Source organism: Callospermophilus lateralis, unplaced genomic scaffold (genome assembly GCF_048772815.1).
Source record: "Callospermophilus lateralis isolate mCalLat2 unplaced genomic scaffold, mCalLat2.hap1 Scaffold_144, whole genome shotgun sequence".
In the NCBI taxonomy this organism is placed as follows: Eukaryota; Metazoa; Chordata; class Mammalia; order Rodentia; family Sciuridae; genus Callospermophilus; species Callospermophilus lateralis.
The window spans coordinates 707,996-726,461 of NW_027512584.1; the positions used below are offsets into that span (position 1 = coordinate 707,996).

Sequence of the window (18,466 nt, forward strand, 5' to 3'; positions counted from 1 at the left end):
TCCATCCACAGCATTGAATAACAACAACCACTCAACCAACCAACCAACCACACAAAAAACACCCTACATATTTGATATAACTGGTTGCTTTTGCTGTCCATGATGTCTTTTTTTTTAATATTTATTTTTTAGTTCTTGGTGGACACAACATCTTTGTTTGTATGTGGTGCTGAGGATCGAACCCGGGCCGCACGCATGCCAGGTGAGCGCGCTACCGCTTGAGCCAAATCTCCAGCCCTCCATGATGTCTTAAAATGTATGACATCATTCTCCGAACTGACATAGGCCCCAGTAATCCTTCAGTAATCCTCTTTATGGCACTACTCCTTCACCATCACGATCACCACCATTGCTACCACCACCATCTCACTCTTTAGGGATGGAGCCCAGGGGCCCTTAACCACTGTTAAATTCACCACCATGACAAGGTCAGAGGTTTTCAAACTGTGTTTCCAGGACCAACAGCATCCACCTTACATGGAAACTTGTTGGAGATGCAAATTCTCAGGCCTCATTCTGAACCTACAGAATCAGAAACTGGGGGTGGAGTCAGCCCTCCAGGTTGTTATGATAGATGTTAAAGTTTAAAAGCCTCTGTTCTAGGTAAATTTGTAGGATGCCACAAAGGCTTTATTTTAAATGAGATCTTCCACAATGCATCCTCCAAATTTGTGAGAACATGCCTGTCATATGAAGGAGAAACAGAACAACTTTTACTTATCTAGATAACAAAAATGACAATATTTGATAGCATTAAGTGAAACATGGTGCTAAGCACACCATAGACATCTTCTGGTTTGCTCCTTGTGGGGTAGGTACTATTCTTAACCTGCACATTGTAAATGAGGAGTGGAGACTCAGAGAGTTAAGTAATTTGCCCAAGGGACAAGGTAACCCAGACTCGGGACTGAAACCAGGTTTATTGAGCTCCAGAATTTTTATTTGTAACTACTGATAAATATACCAACTTCTAGAATCATAAATGTATGTATAGAGGACTTGTAGAATTTTTTAGTTGAGCTAATTGAACTTCCTTCCCCATTTTGCTTCATAAGAAGCAACGGTCCAGAGAGAATTGCCTGGAGTCACATTGTTAGAGGACACTGGTTTCAAATGAAGTCTTCAAGTAGGTATGGTGGCCCATGCCTATAATTCCAATGACTCAGGAGGCTAAGGCTGGAGGATCACAAGTTCAAGGCAGTCTTGGCAACTTAATGAGATCCTGTCTCTAAATAAAAAAAGGCTGGGGGTGTAGTTCAGTGGTAGAGCACTCTGGATTAAATTCCCAGTACCATAAAAATAACAAAGTGAAGTTCTTTATAAACATTTTGGCAAATCAGACATACACGAGACTTCTGTGCACTTTTTTTTTTTGCCGGGTTTCTCGCAACTAAAACACTCAGGGGTAACTCCAGGGGAACTGGGCTAATTGGGTTGCATAAAATAACCACACTAGAGACAGAAATACCTTTTTCTTTGGGGTGATGGCTCCTTTGACCTTAAGGGTGGTGGGGGGGGAGTGAGCTCAAGCCAGAGCTCAAGCCAGTGGACCAGTGTGAGAGAGCTGACCCCTTTTATTGAGGAGAAGCTATTCAAATAAGGCAAGGGGTCAGGTTTCAGGGGGCTGAGTTTTGATGTCTGCTGTCAGCAGGTTGACTGACATCTAGGTAGGCCACATCCAAAGGCATAGTAAGATAAGGGGACACACAAAAGGTGTTTCCATGGAACATTCTATCCCAAACAGGGCAAGGGGTAATATTACAAAGGAATAGGTGAGCATAGCTCCACCCATGGGGCTCTAGGAAGACACGCCCACACACGAAGATACTGTCCCTAGAACAGAGAAGGGTGGGGCAGTCTGGCATGGCTGCTGCAGGATGCCTCAATCACCCAGCTGGGGAGTCTCCCACATTTCTTCTTCTTCTTCTTTTTTTTTTTTTTTGTGGTATTGAGGATTAAAGTCAAGGCCTTGCATATGCTAGGCAAGCACTCTACCACTGAACTACATTCCCAGTCCTCTGTGCACAGCGTTGGGATAAAGCAGGTAAATGATTCAGGAGAAAGAAGATATTAATGGCCAACTGTATTTCCTTTCTTCTTCTTTTTTTATTTCTAATTTTTCTGATACTAGGGATTGAACCCAGGGGTGCTTAACCACTGAGCAACATCCCCAGCACTTTTTTATATTTTATTTTGAGACAAAGTCTCACTAAGATGCTCAGGGCCTCAGTAAGTTGTTGAGGCTGGCTTTGAACTTGTGATTCTCCTGTCTCAGCCTCCCAATCCACTGGGATTAAGGCATGTGCCATGGTGCCTGGCTTGACTGGCCATATTTCAAACAGTGTTAGGTATGATGTCTGCCCTGGGAACAGCAAAGGGTGTGCAGCATCTTTCTGCAATAGGAAATAGATTGTTAGTTAACAACATAGGAGCCATTGGCCACTTCCCCATTCCTGACTGTATCAGCATCCCAGGTACACATTTATGGATACTCCTAAGGCTACTGAGTGGCCATATTACACTGCCAGCAGTGGACATGGGACATGGGTCATTTCCTGGGGGCCCTTCCACTTGTGATGCTCTCAACCCTTGACCACTCTTGACTAGACTTCTGAAAGTCTCTCACCATGTGGAGATAAAGGGTATTGATTAGAGACAGCTATGGTAGCACAAGGCAGCAGACTCTTGAATGCCAAATGGCAGAGAAGATGGCTGTAGGCTTGAATTACTAGCCCCATCAGTGACCGTAGGGCTGATTCCCAAGCTCCATTGCCCTCTCCCTTGGTCAACCGGGTCATCTGACCTCCCTTTGGTTCTTCAAGGTCACACACACACACACACACACACACACTTCAAAATCTTACATCAGAGATTGGGCATGCAGCTCAGTGGCAGAGTACCTGGTTAGTATTCAAAAGGCTCTAGGTTCAATTCCTACCACCTCAACAAAATAAAACCAAACCCATTCTAAATTCCTTTCTATTCTAGGGTGTTTTGTTTTTGTAGTACTGGAGATTGAACCTAGGCCCTTGCACACATTAGGTAAGCTCTCTGTCACTGAGCTATGCCCCCAGCCCTTTGTATTTTTTAAATTTTATTTTGAGACTGGGAGTTGCTAAATTGCCCAGGTGGCCTCCAACTTGCTGGGATTGCAGCCCAAGCCACCTTGTTTGCTAGGACTTTATTCTTCTGGCTTCTTCCAGGAAGCACCCCCATCCAAAGCTGCTCCTTCCAATGTGTGTCTCCTAGTTTCATTGCTCTGGTGGATCTTGTCACACTTTGAAATTGCACATTTGGGACCTTTCCTTAAGTGATTAGCCTCTGAATGCTGGACATAAGTATCCACTACCTCAAGAGGAGGGCAATACCTGGCTCAATACATATTATTGAGATTCAACATGAATGTCAAAGAGGATTTGTTGAGCTCAAATATTTGAGAAAGTATTAGTTGCATGAATGAACATGGCCTTCTTGGAGCCACCCCTCCATGTCCAAATGCCATCACCAAATCACTGCAGTCTGGCACTCCCAACCATCCAAGACACCTCCCACCTTCCTACCCCGGACCCCACTCCCCACCCCCAGGGTCTAGCAAGGTTGAAAAGCAGACCTGTGCTCAGAACCTGCCTTCAATTCGTGATGAAAGAGAAGAAGCTGTCAGAGGAGAGAGTCACAGGAGAAGTTGGGGAAGGTGCTTCTGTTTTGCGTTAAATTTCTTTCTGGAAGCTGGGTGTGGTGGCGCAGTCCCATAATCCCAGAGACTGGGGAAGCTGATGTGGGAGGATCCCAAGTTCCCGGTCACTGGGTTTAATCCCCAGTACCGCAAAAATAAATAAATAAAATTTCATTAATAATAACAAGAGCTGCAGCAATAGTAATAATTCTGTTTCTGAGACTCAGGAAACCTCCGCCCGTGTTCGCGCTGCGTCCACTTTAAGGGGCGGCTCCGGGGCGGGGCGGCAGGGCTGCTGGAGCTCCCGGAAGCCCTGGGCCCGGCACCCTTCCCGCCCGGGCGCCCAGGCCCTGGTCCCCCTTCAGCTCGCTCCCCTGCCCACCGCCCTGCGTGCCTCTGCTCCCTGCGGCATCCCTCGCTCTCCTGAGCCGGTCCTCTCCGCATACCCTCCCGGCCCGGCTCTCGGCGCCCCGCGCTCTGCACCCCGCCTGGCCCTCGGCGCCCCGCCCCTGTTCCCCGCCCCTCCCGGGCTCCGCACCTCCGCGATCTCGCGGCCGGCCCCAGCCTGTGGTGATCCTGCGTCCGCCCCGCCCGCGGTCCCCTCTGCAGGTCCCTTGCGGCCCCGGGCCTGACCGTCCGTCTGTCTGTCCCGGCTCCCGCCGCTCTACAATCGCTTCATCTCGGGCAGCCCCCACTGGGTGCCGGGGGTCGGACGTCGGCCGGTCTCGGGCCTTAGGCCTAGGCGAGGAGCCTGGTGTGGAGCGTGGCCGCTTGGGCAGCCCCTCGGGCGGCCTGGGGGTGGCGTGGGTGGCCCTGCGGGGGCAGGACAAGGGGCAGGGCTGAGCTTGGGCTGCTCCCCGGAGGCGGGGTCGCAGCATCGCCGCACCACGGACTCCTCTCTGCCTTACTCACAGCGTCCCCATAGATGACCGACTAGGCTGTGGGCCTTGGGGAAGATGGTGACCCCCTGGCGCATCTCTGTTAGGTTCTGTTGGTCCCATCTAAGGTGTTTTGAGCTCCGAAAGGAATTTGGTCTTCTCCGACCCTTGGGGTGTTATCGCAATACCAGATTCTGTTGGCTTCTCCTGGGCACTTTGCCAAAACTCATCTCAGCCTACGGGGACGTTGGTGAGGGGCCCGTTGACAGCTTGTGTCAGCGAAGGGCTCACTGGAGTGACTTGGCTGAAAATGGGCCAGTGGAGAGGGTCTCCCAAGCTGGCCCGCTCAGCTCTGTCTTCCTGCATCTCCGTATCTGGCTTCGGGCTGGTGCCCTCTTGGCAAAATTCTTTCCCCTCCTCCTCCTCTACCCTCTCACTTACCTGGCTCCCAGGCTTTCCACACTCTGGCTCCACCTACTTCTGAAAGCCACAGAGACCTCGGGCCCAACATATATTAAACTGGGTCAGTGGGCCAGCACTCGGCGCGATCTCTTTTCCGAGGCTTTCTGTGCCCTGTTCTCCAAGCTGCATGTCCGAGTTACTCCTCACCCTTGGACCCATACGGAACAGTTCCTCCGGCAGGCGTTTGGGGAGGACTGGGGGAATGTCTTGTGTTTTGAGACCCAGGAACCTGTGGGTTCAGGCTGCGTGGCCCAGGTGTACAAGGCGTTCGCCAGCACTGCCTTCCTGGAGAAGGATCAGAGACTTGGTCAGGCCGCCTGCCTGCAACTTTCCTCAGGAGCTAGGGCAGTTGGTGGCCTCAGGGAGCTCTTAGGACACCTTGAGAAGGAGCAGAAGTCTCCAGGAAATCTTGCTGACCAGTCATTTCTAGAAAAGCTGCTTCTGCCTAAAGCTGAACTGGTTGGATCAAATGCAGTCGTGTCTCAGGCCTCTGGCCACCCGGATCACCTCATACCAGTGGCAGTGAAAGTAAGTGCTCTGAAAGTAAGTGCTTCACTGAGCTCTCCCAATTTAGAAACATGCCTTCATGCAAGTCGCCCCCACATTTTATCCATTCACAGGTTAAGTATCCCTTACCCTAAATGCTTGGGGCCAGAAGTGCTTTGGATGTTTTTTTAATTTTTAAATATCTGCATATTCAAAATGTTTATAGCAGCAAAATTCATAATAGCCAAACTATGGAACTAGTCTAGGTATCCATCAGTGGATGAATGGATAGAGAAAATGTGCGCTATATACACAATGGAGTTTTATTCAGCCATAAGGAAAAATGAAATTATATCATTTGCAGGAAAATGGATGAAACTAAAGACAGATGTGTTAAGCAAAATAGTCAAACTCAGAAGGTCAAAGATGGTATGTTTTCTCTCATATGCAGAAGCTAGAGAGGAAAAAGGAAAAAGAAAAGTGTGGCAGGGGAAGCTCATGAAAATCAAAGAGAGATCAGTAGAGGAAAGAGACCAGAAGGTGGGAGACACAGAGGGAGGGGGGAGTGATTTGGCCAAATTATATAGTATTGTGTGCATGAATGAATATGTAACTACAAATCTCATTTTATTATGTATAACTATAATGTACCAATAAAAATGTGGAAAAAAACCCAAATGAGATATCTTGGGAATGGGACCTAAGTCTAATTATGAAATTCATTTATGTTTCATATTGCCTTATACATAGAGCCTGAAGGTAATTTTACATAGTATTTTTAGTGTACCAGGGTTATGACTTCCACTCATTACATGAGGTCAAGTGTGTAACTTTCCACTTGTGGCATCATATCGCTGCTTAAAAAGTTTTGGATCTTAGAGCATTTTGGGTATTGGGTTTTTGGATTGGGGATGCTCAACCTTTGTTTCTTTTAGCTTAACCAATATTTGAATACCTGTAATGTGCAAACTATTTTATTTCTGGACTTTACAAGCAATGGTACAAATAGTCTGATGGAGGAAAATTAGGAGGATTTGGAGTTTGCTACCTCTGGGATGAAGGAACCACCATCCTGGGGCATAGTGGGGATTGGGGCCACTTCTTTGCTCTGTGAAGAAGCCATTTGGCTCTTTTTAAGGTGGGACCCTGCACTGGCTAGGTAAATGTGTCCTCCTGATTCCTCCTCCTGTCTCACTATTCCTCTTTCTGGCAGGTATTGCACCCTGGCCTGCTCGCTCAGGTGCATATAGACCTGCTGCTGATGAAGATTGGGAGTCGAGTCCTTGGACTTCTGCCAGGAATCAAGTGGCTTAGCTTGCCTGAGATTGTGGAGGAATTTGAGAAGCTTATGGTTCAACAGGTGAATTCTTCCCTCAATTGTAAATAACAGCTAACATTGTTCTTGCCATTAGCAGCTGCTTAGGGAATTCTGAATGAATAATTTCCCAGTATGTGGTGAGCATGATATATTTAGTATGGGTAACACTAGCTGACAAAACAAAGAACACCCAAATCTCAGAGGGTTCATGCAACAAGGCTATTTCTTGCTTTTATACAATTAAACTGGGGGAAAATAGGGTGCTGTTCCATAGTTATTCAGGGATCAAATTTCCTCCCAAGCTTTGCATTACCATCTTCAGCATGTTTCAGGGGAAATGGGAGGCCTTGGCGGATCATGGAAGAGATTTTGTAACTAGGCCTGGAAGTGGGGAAATCACTTCTTCCCAGTATAGATCAGGGCTTTGATCTCATGGAATTGTGGGGAACTTAGGAAATAATGTTCCTTTGTGACTGGGAGAAAATTGAAATGAATCTGAAGGAATATCTAGCATTAGCTCTGTTACCATCAGAGACTGAACTCCAGAGTGAGAAGAATAATTAGTCAAGTTGCACTTTTGTCTTTTTTGACTTTGTTTCCAGGGATTGGTGAGAAGATAAGGATTTCTTCCCTGTTCAGGACTCTTGGGACATTTTTATAAACCAGACTTCATAAAAACACCATGGGGCTAGTCTGAGTCCAGTAGACATCTGCATCCAATCTGATGGTGCAGGATTTGGTAGGTTTTCAGAAGAGTAATTAGCCAAGTTGCACTTTTGTCTTTTTTGACTTTGTTTCCAGGGATTGGTGAGAAGATAAGGATTTCTAAGTATATATAGTATAACAAATATATACTAAGTCTTCCTTTGTATCGTCTGATTTAAGATTTTAAGTCCCAGGGATTCATGTTAGTCCATTTGGGCTGTTATGATATGGGGAGCTTAAAAGCAACAACAGTTTATTTCTCACAGTTCTGGAGGCCAAGTTCAAAATCAAGGTGCTGGCAGATTCAGTGTCTGGTGTCTTTTAGCTTTCTGGCTCATAGGTGGTGCCTTTCCACTGTGTTTTTGCATGGTGGAAGGGGGTGAGGGTTTCTCTCAGGCCTCTTTTATAAGTAGACTAAACCATTCAGAAGGGCTTCATCTCCAAGACCTACTACCTACTCACCTCTCAAACCCCCCTGATACCATCACCTTGGGGGTTGATGGCACTGGATCACCTTAGGTATGGAGGGAGGGGAGATGGTATGGTCTAGTGATTGATAGGTGACTGAGAACAAAAGGACTGGACAAAGTAAATTCAGTTTAGCCATAGTGTTCAAAGGTCTCTGGGTCTCCACAGAGTGATGTCCAGATGTAGTTGAATTTGACAGTCTGGAGGCTGGTATTCTTGTCTGGCCCTGAGAACAGGATGCTGTCATCATGGGAGCTGCTTGGGGCATGTCCAGGCAGCATGGTAGCCAGATGTTAGGAGACATGGGCACTGATCTGGCCAAGATGGACAGTTAGAAAGGCAAAGGGGGCCCACAAAGAGGGAAGGGCAGTGACTGGAAGAAGAGAAGTTTGGAAGGAATGGGCATCAGTAGCACCACAGTGGAGCCCAGAGAGGATTATTAAGATAAAAATGGGAGCCAGCTGGGCATGGTGGCCCATATCTATAATCCCAGCAGCTCTGGAGGCTGAGGCAGAGAATTGCAAGTTTGAAGCCAGGCTCAGCAACTTAATGAAAGCAACACAGTGAAATCCTATCTCAAAATAAAACATAAAAAGTGTTGGGGAGCTGGGTGCCATGGTGCTCACCTGTAATCTCAGTAGCTTGGGAGACTGAGGCAGGAGGATCGCAAGTTCAAAGCCAGTCTTGACAACTTAGCAAGGCACTCAGCAACTCAGCAAGACTCTGTCTCTAAAATATAAAAAAGGGCTGGGGATGTGGCTCAGTGGTTCAGCACCCTTGGGTGGTTCAATCCCTGATTCGAAAAACAGGGGGTGGGTGGGTATGGTTTGTGCATGCCTATAATACCAGCTACTTGGGAGGTTGAGGCTGGAGGATGGCAAATTTGAGGGCAGCCTCAGCAAATTAGTGAGGCCCTAAACAATATGGAAACCCTCTCTCAAAATAAAAAGGGCTGAGATAAATAGCACCTTTGGGTTCAATCCCTAGTATCCTCCCCCAAAAAGATAAAAATGGGAGGCTGGTAATTCCAGTGACTCAGGAGGATGAGGCAGGAAGAGCCTAAGTTTAAGGCCAGCTTCGGCAACTTAGTGAAACCATGTCTCAAACTAAAAATTAAAAAGAACTGGGGGTATAGCTTAAAGGCAAGTCACCACTGGGTTCAGTCCCCAGTATTGTTAAAAAAAAAAAAAAAGTGGGGCTAGTCCTTTGAGTCTGGCAAACACAAGCCACTGGAGTTCAGTGGTGGCAGTGTTATTGCAGTGGATAGAGGGCAGGGCTGACCTTCAGATGGAAGACTTGGGCTGCGTGGAGGTAGCCCCAATAGAAAGAGGGCTGTAGGACTGGCCAGTTGAATGTCACTAGACTGCCCGAGAGGGCAGTGAAGCCAAACTCTTGGGAGATGGGGCAGGGGATCCATTGGCTGGTGTAAAGGGGATGGGTGGGCAGGAAGGTGATAACACAGAAGCAGAGTGGCTCAAATCCTTCTGGGGTATCTGCTGTCTGCAGCAGCTTAGAGTTCATGTGGAGATTTGGGACTTCTGGGCAGCTGGGGAAAATTATTTTTTGAAGTGAAGCTGAGGATCAAACCCAGGCCAGGGCCTGTGTATGCCAGCCAAGCACTCTACCAACTGAGCTATGCCCCAGCTCTTCCTGGGGAGTTGTGCAAGAAAAGCTGGTAGAAAAGGCAGGGTGAGTCTCATGGCTTGCCCCTCTCTGGCATTTCACATGTGACTGTTGCATGCTCAGACTAGCCCTTTTCTCTCTATTTCTCTAGATTGACCTACGTTATGAAGCTAGGAATCTAGAACATTTCCAGCGTAACTTCCAGGATGTGACATCTGTCAAATTTCCCACCCCTCTGCGTCCCTTCGTCACTAGGGATGTGTTGGTGGAAACATATGAAGTGAGACTCTGTGGTGCCTTTCACTCCAGCAGCTGGCTGCCCCTGTGAAGACTTTAGTTGGGAGAGGGTGTGATCCTTGCCTGTAAAATCAGGAGGAGCTGGGAGATCGACAGGAGGGGAGGCAGTGGCGAGTTGGCTGAGAACTTGCCCACAGCCTCAGACTTCTTAGATTTAAAAACCTACCATATTATTTGCTGGTGACCTAGAAAGTACAGCAAGAGTTCCTGCCCCACAAGGTTGTCTCTGGAGAGAGTGACACATTGAGTGCAAACCATTCACCATGCAGAAGGTGCTCTGTGTCATCATTTGCCTTAACTCTCCTCTGGTCCTGCTTCCTCTGTAAAGATGGTAATATGAGATCCAGGGTCTGAGGGGAACCATCCACTGTTCCTAGCTGTGTGACCTGAGCAAGGCACATGAACTCTGGACTTTTATTCTTTTATTTAATTAGGGATAACAAGATCTATCTCAATAGTTGTTTTGACCATGAATTAAACAAAGCCATCTAAAATGCTTATTTATCAGTTCCCCATTCTTCTGGCTTCCCTTTCTTTCCCCTTTTCCCAGTTGAGGTCCCAGAGCTCCTTTGTGGCTCTATTGGCCGATCCTTGACTGGAAGCTAGCTTTCTCCATACTTGGTTCTATCTTTTTCCAGTGCACCAAACATCTCTTCCCTATCAGTGGCACAGCTGATGGGTTTCCTTTCCAATAAATCTGAAACTTGTCCTTTGAAAAGTGTCAGAAGAGAAATGTAAGCAGGTTAAAATTAATGTGTGGATGACGGATTCCAAAGGGATCTGAGAAAGATCAGACTGTTTGGGTCCACCCCTGTCAGTGAGAGGCACCACTAATGTGGCATGTGGGGGCGGAGCAGCAGGAATCGGGTAGGCTGGCTAGGGTAAAAAACTATTTTCTCTTGGGGCTTTCTCCAAGGAGAGCGTGCCTGTGTCCAGTTACCAGCAGGCAGGAATTCCCATTGATTTGAAGAGGAAGATTGCGCAGCTGGGGATCAACATGCTCCTGAAGATGGTGAGTTCTTGAACTGGCTTGGGTGCTCAGGCCCAGCGCAGTGGTCAAATTGGTATCAGAGATGCTGGGTCTCTGCTCAGCATCTGGGAAGGAGGGTGGGCCAAGTAGGGAGCCACATGTTGAGGAAGTGTACTCTAGAAGGTAGCTGAGCCCACCAAATGCTCATAGGAACCCCAGCTTCTGCTGAGCACTCTCTCTCTAGTGTGCATCTGTGTACTGTGGAAACTGTGGTGAGCAAGACCTGCCTAGGTTGCCTAGAGTTCAGACAAAGAGCCTCGATAGTAAATTTTTTTTTTGGGGGGGGGGGTTCTGGAAACTGAACCCAGGGTTTCTTGCATGCTAGGTAAGCTCTCCACCACTATTCTAAACCCCCAGTCCTTTTATCTTATTTTGAGACAGGACCAAGTTGTCTGGGCTGATCTTAAATTTGCAATTCTGCCTCAACCTCATGAGTAGCTGGGATTATGGGTGTATGCCACCACATGTGGCTGTATAAAAAAAATTTTTTCCCCCGTAATATTGGGGATTGAACTTTGCTCTACCACTGAGCTATATCCTCACTCATTTTTCTTTTTTATTTTAAGACAGAGTCTCCCTGAATTGCTGAGGCTGTCCTCAAATTTGTGATCCTCTTGCTTTAGCCTCCTAAATTGCTGGGATTACAGGTGTTTGCCACCCTGCCTGGCTTGTATGAACTTTTTTTTTGGTAGTGCTAGGGATTGAAGAACCCAGGTCTCATTCATGCTAGGCAAGCATGCTACCACTGATTATATACCTAATTCCCCAGGCCCTTATTTATTTATCTGTCTACACATTTATTTATTTTTGGTACTGGGGATTAAACCCAGAGATGCTTTACCACTGAGCAACATCCCTAGCCCTTTTTATTTTTTTTATTTTAGGGCAGGATCTCATTAAGTTGTTAGGACCTCATTTAGTTGCTAATACTGGCCTTGAACTTGCAATCCTCCTGCCTCAGTCTCCTGAGTTGCTGGGATTACAGGTGTGTGCAATTGTGCCTAGTCCTCAACCATATTTATTTTATTTTGTAGTTGTCAGTGGACCTTTATTTTATTTATTTATATGCAGTGCTGAGAATTGAACCCAGTGCCTTACACATGCTAGGCAAGCGCTCTACCACTGAGCCACAACCCCAGTCCTCTCAGCCCCATTTTTTTTTAAAAGAGAGAGTGAGAGGAGAGAGAGAGAGAGAGAATTTTTTGATATTTATTTTTTAGTTACCAGCGGACACAACATCTTTGTTTGTACGTGGTGCTGAGAATCGAACCCGGGCCGCACGCATGCCAGGCGAGCGCGCTGCCATTTGAGCCACATCCCCAGCCCTCAGCCCCATTTTTAAAGAAATATAGTTCTATGAATTTTAGGAACATAGAGCTTTGAGAGAAACAATGAATAATAATAATAACAATAATAATAATAATTATTATTATTTAATTTTTTTTTAGTTGTAGTTGGAGACAATATCTTTATTTATTTTTATGTGGTGCTGAGGATCAAACCCAGGGCCTTGCACATGCTAGGTAAGCGCTCTATCACTAAGCCACAATCCCAGCCCAGAATAATTATTTTTTAATTAGAACATCAGTGAATCAAGTCACAATGTAAAAATAAAAATAAGTCTTTTGAAAGGTAGTCTGGTCTGCTTTACTTTGAAAATAAATTTTTCTCTTGAAAACTTTGACTTAGCTTGTCCCTGCACACATTCTGAACTGATGACATCCCCAGGCTTTGTGAAACAGGACACCTCTTTACTGTGTCACCCTGAAGCCTTTTCTTCATGTAGCTTGGTGGTGCTGGGTGGTAAGGGTTGAATCAGCCTTGAATGGTGTCATCTCTTTCCAGATATTTGTAGATAACTTCGTGCATGCAGACCTTCATCCTGGGAACATCCTGGTCCAGGGTGCTGATGGACCTTCCTTGAGCCACGAGGCACAGCTGCAGCAGGTGGATGTCTGTGACACATTGGTGGTGGCCATGGTGCCAGCCTTGGGCCCCCTGCGCTTGGTGCTGCTGGATGCTGGCATTGTGGCTGAGCTGCAGGCTGCAGATCTGAGAAATTTCCGGGCAGTTTTCCTGGCTGTGGTCATGGGGCAGGTGAGATCTGCTGGGGTGGGATCTGGGATCTTTCAGGCTCTGGGGAGCTGTGTCTATCTTAATGCAGGGCTCCTCAATGTACTTATTCTTCTAAGTGCCCTTGTTTGCCAGGGTGCTGCCGCTAGACATAGTGGAGTGGAAAGGAGCAGATGACCCTAAGCTGTGTTATGGGTCTTCGTTACCGGCACCCAGGTCAGGCCAGTTCTGAGCAGTTTATGGTTGGTAACCATGGTGTTATGGCAAGATTGCAATAAATCACCAAGTCAATTTTGGAGCAGGAGGTGGAATTTATTCACCAGCTGTCTAGCCTAGAGGTTGGCTGCAAGTCTGTACTCTTTGACCCCCTTTAGGGATTATTGCAAGTCTTTCATAGTTCAAAACCACAAATAAATCATAGCTGTTGCTATGATTTGAAACAACAAAGATATGGGCTGGAGTTGTGGCTCAGTGGTAGAGCACTTGCCTCGCAAAATAAAGATATTAAAAAAATAAAAAATAAATAAAACCACAAAGATCATGAGATCTAGAATCATAAGCAGAAGGGGAAGTGGGTCAAAACAACCTTAGTTGAGTACAATTAAAAAATGGTTACTAATGTCTAGACAAACATTCTCTGACATTTTATATGGTTAGGGTACATTGCATAAGTACAGTATATAAAAATTGCCATTTAGTGTTGCCAAATATGTTATGCTAAGCAACTGTTGGCAGGATTTTCCCAAGGGAGAAGCATTTCTTACATGACATGGAGTCTCAAAGTAAAATGGATTCTGCTTGATCATTGCCCATATAGCCTGGCCTATAACATTTGGAAGGAATTTCTCCTTTTCAAACACTTTGTATTCTAGTAGTTTCTCTTCCTTCTTCAGCAAATGCACAGGTGGGCAGTAGGAACACCAGGCTCTTGACCAAATAATGGCTGTCCCGGTCTGTGCCATTGGGTACAAGACAGTCAGTTGGGAGAAGCCACCTTATAGAGAACATACCTTCCATGTGGGTCAAGACACACTGGGATCTTTGGTGTGGGGAATGTGAGTTGTTTGTCAGCCTTTCCCTATGACTCAGAGGGGCTCCAAGGGTTGGGAATTATTACTAGAGAAGAGGCATTCAGGAACTTACTGTTGAATCCACGTCAAGGGTGAGTGTGAAGACATTCTCCGGCTGTCTGTTGAAGAATTCTCTTTTTCCCTCGGTGAAAGAGAACTGGTTTAAAAAGAATAAAATAAAAAAAGCAATTGGGCACAGTAGCTCACACCTGGAATCCCAGTGACTTGGGAGGCTGAGGCAGGAGGACTGCAAGTTCTGGGTCAGCCTCAGTAAGTTAGGGAGATCCTTCTCAAAAAATGAAAAGGCCTGAGGATGTGGTACAGTTCCTTTGGGATCAATCCTTGGCATCCCCTCTCCTGTCAAAAAGATGCAAAATTAAGTTGAGTTGCTGCCTAGCAGGGTTCTGAGGAGAACAACCGAGAGTGGAGGCTGAAATCACTTTGAAAGTGTGACCTGAGGTGCAGTAAAGGTGGGGCCAGGGTAGTCTTCTGTACAGATTTGGGTGAAGGACAAATGTCTCTCAGCCCAAGGAGGAAGAGCAGCATTCCTGGAGCTGTGCTGTGGGAGGTGATGGGAATTCTTCATGATCACTGGGGATGGGCTAAATGTCCCAAGAGACTGTGGGGGTTTTGATCAGCATGGTCCCAAGGGAGCAGGGAGAAGGCCCAGGAGCTGGGGCAGACAAGGGGAGGCAGCTCTATTTGGGCAAGAAGAATCCATTAAGAGAGCCTGACTGCTCCAGTGCAGCAGGAAGGACCTCGTGGCTCAGTGCTGGGCCACATGGTTGGCAGCAGAGAATAAGCAGCAATCTCAGTGGAACAAGTCTTGGACACCCACCACTTGAAAGTCAATATTTGGCAGATGAGAGTTGGTAGGAAGGGATCAGCTTTATTCAAGGACTGGCTCTGAAGGAGAAAGAGGGGCTACCATCCTCCAAGCTCCATCTTGGGAATGTGGTTCAGGGTGCAAAAGGTTTTTACATGGAGGAAAAGAGAAGTCAGGCAGAAAGACTATGTGCTGAGCAGGGTCTTCCTCACCTAGGGTGTGCGTCTCTTCTTTCTTCATTCCAGGGGAATGGATCCCAACCTCCTGGGGAAAAGGGTGGACTACAGGGATTTAGGAGAGGTAACAACCTTGCAGAAGGGCAGAGGGAGGGATTCTGCCCTCCCTTCTAAACCAGCTGCCCTATTACAGCAGGACTTAGGTTCTGGCCCCATGTATGCCCCATGTGGCCCAGGAAGGCAAAGAAGAGTGTGTAAACGTTTGCCTTGACTGTGCCAAGCAGGGCCTGCTGCCTAGCAGAGGCTTTGAAAGACTGTGGCCAGTTCCCAGGTCTAGGTTTGTATACTCTACCAGGCTGCTTTTCTTTTCTTTTGCATCTTTAGGGTCATAAAGTGGCTGAACTCATCCTTCATCACGCCCGGGCCAGTGAGTGCAGGGATGTGGAGGAGTTCAAGGCTGAGATGGCTGCACTGGTGACCCAGGCCAGGAAGAATACCATCACTCTGGAGAAGGTGGGCAGGTCCAGTGGGTGCTCATTGCTCTTATCTATGGACAGAACCAGTCCCAGGTCTAGGGAAGGCTTCTTTGCTGGCAGAACGAATATGTCTATCTAGGCAGGAAAAGACAATAGAACTTTTCCTCTCCCCATTCTTCCAGGAGGCACAAGGAGGCCCACTGCAATCTCTGACTCCTTGGCTTGGGTACTCCAGGTGGCCACTGTGGCAGAGATCCCTCCTTTATGGGGTGTGGTTGTTCCAGAGATTGCTGAGCTTGCAGGGAGGGAGTTTCCCAAGGATATGACCAGAGCCTACCCTGTATATTACACACATTCCTAAAAACCTGCCTGTGTCCTCCCCAAGGTCATGAGCAGGAGCAGATCAGCACAAGAAATGGCCAGTAGCACTTTGTTGATGTCATTTCAGTTGTGATTTTTGTGTGTGCATTGAGGGATGGCTTGGCTGGCCTCCAAAGCTTGTCCTGAAGGCACCTGTGACGAGGTGGGGATCATGGGGTGGTGTCCTTCCTGGAGTGTGTTGGATAGTCCTATTCCTGCCCACTGGTGTGAGAGAGTGAGCATGGTGGGAAGAGGGTTGGGATGGGGTCCTGGAAGGGGGAGAAGTGGTTCTGGAGTTCTCTGCGTCTGTACTGGCTCCTTCTCTTTTCCAGCTTCACGTTTCCAGCCTTCTCTCCAGTGTCTTTAAGTTGCTGATGGCTCACAAGGTGAGGCCCAGTCTGAGGGGACATCACTGGGGAAGCCAGGGTGGGCAGGGCTCTTTGGAGAGCACTTTCACCACCATCCATTTGCAAGGAGAAGCGCTTCATGTCTCCTCCGGCGGGCTCAGCAGGGCCTTTCCTTCAACACAGGGTTAGTCTGTATCTGTCACATCTGTGCCTCAGTCTAAGTATCTGTGATATTTAGATGTAGAAAAGCGAGTTTAACAATAACGGCCCAACTCAGGCATTCCATGCTTCTCCCTCCTTGTTACCGTACTTCCCCCCCAGCTGGGTCTGTCCTCCCTCAGAATCTTGGACCTAACAGAGACCAAACTCCAACTGTGAAGGAGACTTTGTTTTTTGCCAAGAAAAGGAGAAGCTAGAGATAGACTCACAAATCAACTTCTCCACTTGTTGAGATGCAGGAGGTTACAGCTATTGGGTTAAAAAAAAAAAAAGAGAGAGGGAAGGATAGGCTAAAAAAGGGAAGGAATATTCATGTGTTTTCTGAGATCAGGGAGAGGTGTTTCTGGCAATTGGGGCACCACCTCTTTTTCCTCCTTTCATGGTTCTCTCTGGTTGTAGTCATGGCAGTTGTCAGTTGTCATGGTGCTAGAAGTGTGTCATTTAGCATGAACTTCCAGGTTACGTGGGGTCACTCTGGAAGCCACCTTAGATCCAGATAGTTTTCGCTAGTCCACCTAAAGAGGGACTCTGGCCTTCAGGCAGTCTGCCATCAAAGGTAAACAAGATTAAAAAGCTGGGGACATAGCCCTTTGGTAGAGTGCTTTCCTCACATGCTCAAGGTCCTGGGTTTAATCCCCAGAACTCCAAAAAACCCAAAACTAATAACAAACGAACACCCCCTGCCAAGATTAGGGTGGGTGACACCTTGGCTCACATTAACGAGGCTTGGAATTCATCTGAGTCACACTTAGTTCTTTCCTGAGTGGGGTAAAGCTCTACCCAGGAAGCAGGTGCTTCTTGTCCTGATGCCCTAGTGGACTGACTGGACCTGTCCGGCTGCTCTGATTCCTGGGAGCAGGGAGGCAGGATTGAGGAGTGATGGGGTGTTGGGAAGAATGTTAGATAGATGGTAAAAGTCATATGGGCTAGGTACAAGAGTGACTGAGGGGGGACAATAACATGATTATCCAGGATACCCATCTTTATCAGGCGGTTTCAGGAAGAACTGCTATTTTTCTGTTTCAGGTAAAGCTTGAGAGCAACTTTGCCTCAATTGTGTTTGCCATTATGGTGTTGGAGGGGCTTGGCCGCTCACTGGACCCCAAGCTGGACATCCTGGAGGCAGCAAAGCCCTTCCTTCTCAAAGGGCCAGCATCCTGTTCCTGACCATGGCAATGGGCAGGCAGTGAAGGCTGCTCCCAAGGGCCTCTCCACTGGCAGCTGGAACTTTTAAAATTGGGGTGTGTGGAGGGCACACCACTGCTTTCCCTGTGACTTGGTTTTGGGGTCTATTTAGAAAGTTTTGGGTTATTTGGGGAGTCAAGGGAGGGAAGGGTCCATTCAGTTGTGGAAGCGGGGCCTTGTGCCAGGAATACTATTTTAGGAATAATGGTCAGCAGAGAAGGACAAATACGCTCAGTTATTTTGTTTTCCTGTTTTTTTTTTCTTTCCTTTTCTTTTCTTAACCTTCTATAGTCCCTGGTCAGGTGGGTCCTGCTGATATGTAGGTTAGAAAATGCCCTAAAAGCCCTGCCTGTGGTGCATGCCTGTAATCCAACAACTTAGGAGGCAGAGATAGGAGGATTCTAATTCAAGGCCAGCCTCAGCAACTTGGCAAGGCCTTAAGCAACTTAGGAGATCCTGTCTCAAAATAAAAAATAAAAAGGGCTGAGGATGTGGCTCAGTTTTAGAGCACCTCTGTGTTCAATTCTTAGTCCAAAAAAAAAAAAAAGTGATAAAAATCCTATAGCCTCAATACTTTTTTTTTTTTTTATCACATAATCTTTTTTTGTGTGTGGTTCTGGGGATTGAACCCAGTGCCTTGTGCATGCAAGGCAAACAGTCTACCAACTGAGCTATATCCCTAGCCCTGATAATATAATCTTATTGGTAAAAATTTGAAAGTACTCCATGCATACACACACACAAACACACACAAAAAAATTATAAATTTTATATACACCTTAAGTTCTCTATCA

General features: G+C 46.9%; 2 protein-coding genes across 3 annotated transcripts in view; one reads left to right on the forward strand and one right to left on the reverse strand.

Annotated features, from left to right (window-relative positions):
• LOC143640247 (DENN domain-containing protein 2A-like) overlaps positions 1 to 5,073 on the reverse strand; it is a 76,971-nt gene extending 71,898 nt beyond the window's left edge. The window contains exons 1-2 of the mRNA XM_077108120.1: positions 4,993 to 5,073; positions 4,212 to 4,486 (exon numbers count right to left, since the gene is read on the reverse strand). The gene's annotated coding sequence lies outside the window, so the exon portion shown is untranslated. The remainder of the gene's footprint in view (positions 1 to 4,211; positions 4,487 to 4,992) is intronic.
• Positions 4,022 to 18,172, forward strand: LOC143387970 (putative aarF domain-containing protein kinase 2). 2 transcript variants are annotated; one of them, XM_076842034.2, is made up of 8 exons: positions 4,022 to 5,541; positions 6,713 to 6,859; positions 9,765 to 9,893; positions 10,827 to 10,922; positions 12,786 to 13,037; positions 15,470 to 15,598; positions 16,254 to 16,307; positions 17,514 to 18,172. In XM_076842034.2, the coding sequence occupies exons 1-8, from the start codon at positions 4,630 to 4,632 to the stop codon at positions 17,652 to 17,654; spliced, it is 1,860 nt and encodes a 619-aa protein (XP_076698149.2). In that variant the 5' UTR covers positions 4,022 to 4,629; the 3' UTR covers positions 17,655 to 18,172. The 2 variants fall into 2 exon arrangements, with proteins under 2 accessions (XP_076698149.2, XP_076964233.1); XM_077108118.1 differs by lacking the exons at positions 9,765 to 9,893; positions 10,827 to 10,922.
• Positions 18,173 to 18,466: the final 294 nt, after the last annotated feature.

Excerpts from the sequence above, each read along its gene's own strand:
- LOC143387970 (XM_076842034.2), top strand. The coding sequence starts at position 4,630 with ATGGTGACCCCCTGGCGCATCTCTGTTAGGTTCTGTTGGTCCCATCTA. Across the intron at positions 13,038-15,469 it reads TGGCTGTGGTCATGGGGCAG|GGTCATAAAGTGGCTGAACT; the intron begins GTGAGATCTGCT and ends TTGCATCTTTAG. Across the intron at positions 16,308-17,513 it reads AGTTGCTGATGGCTCACAAG|GTAAAGCTTGAGAGCAACTT; the intron begins GTGAGGCCCAGT and ends TTTCTGTTTCAG.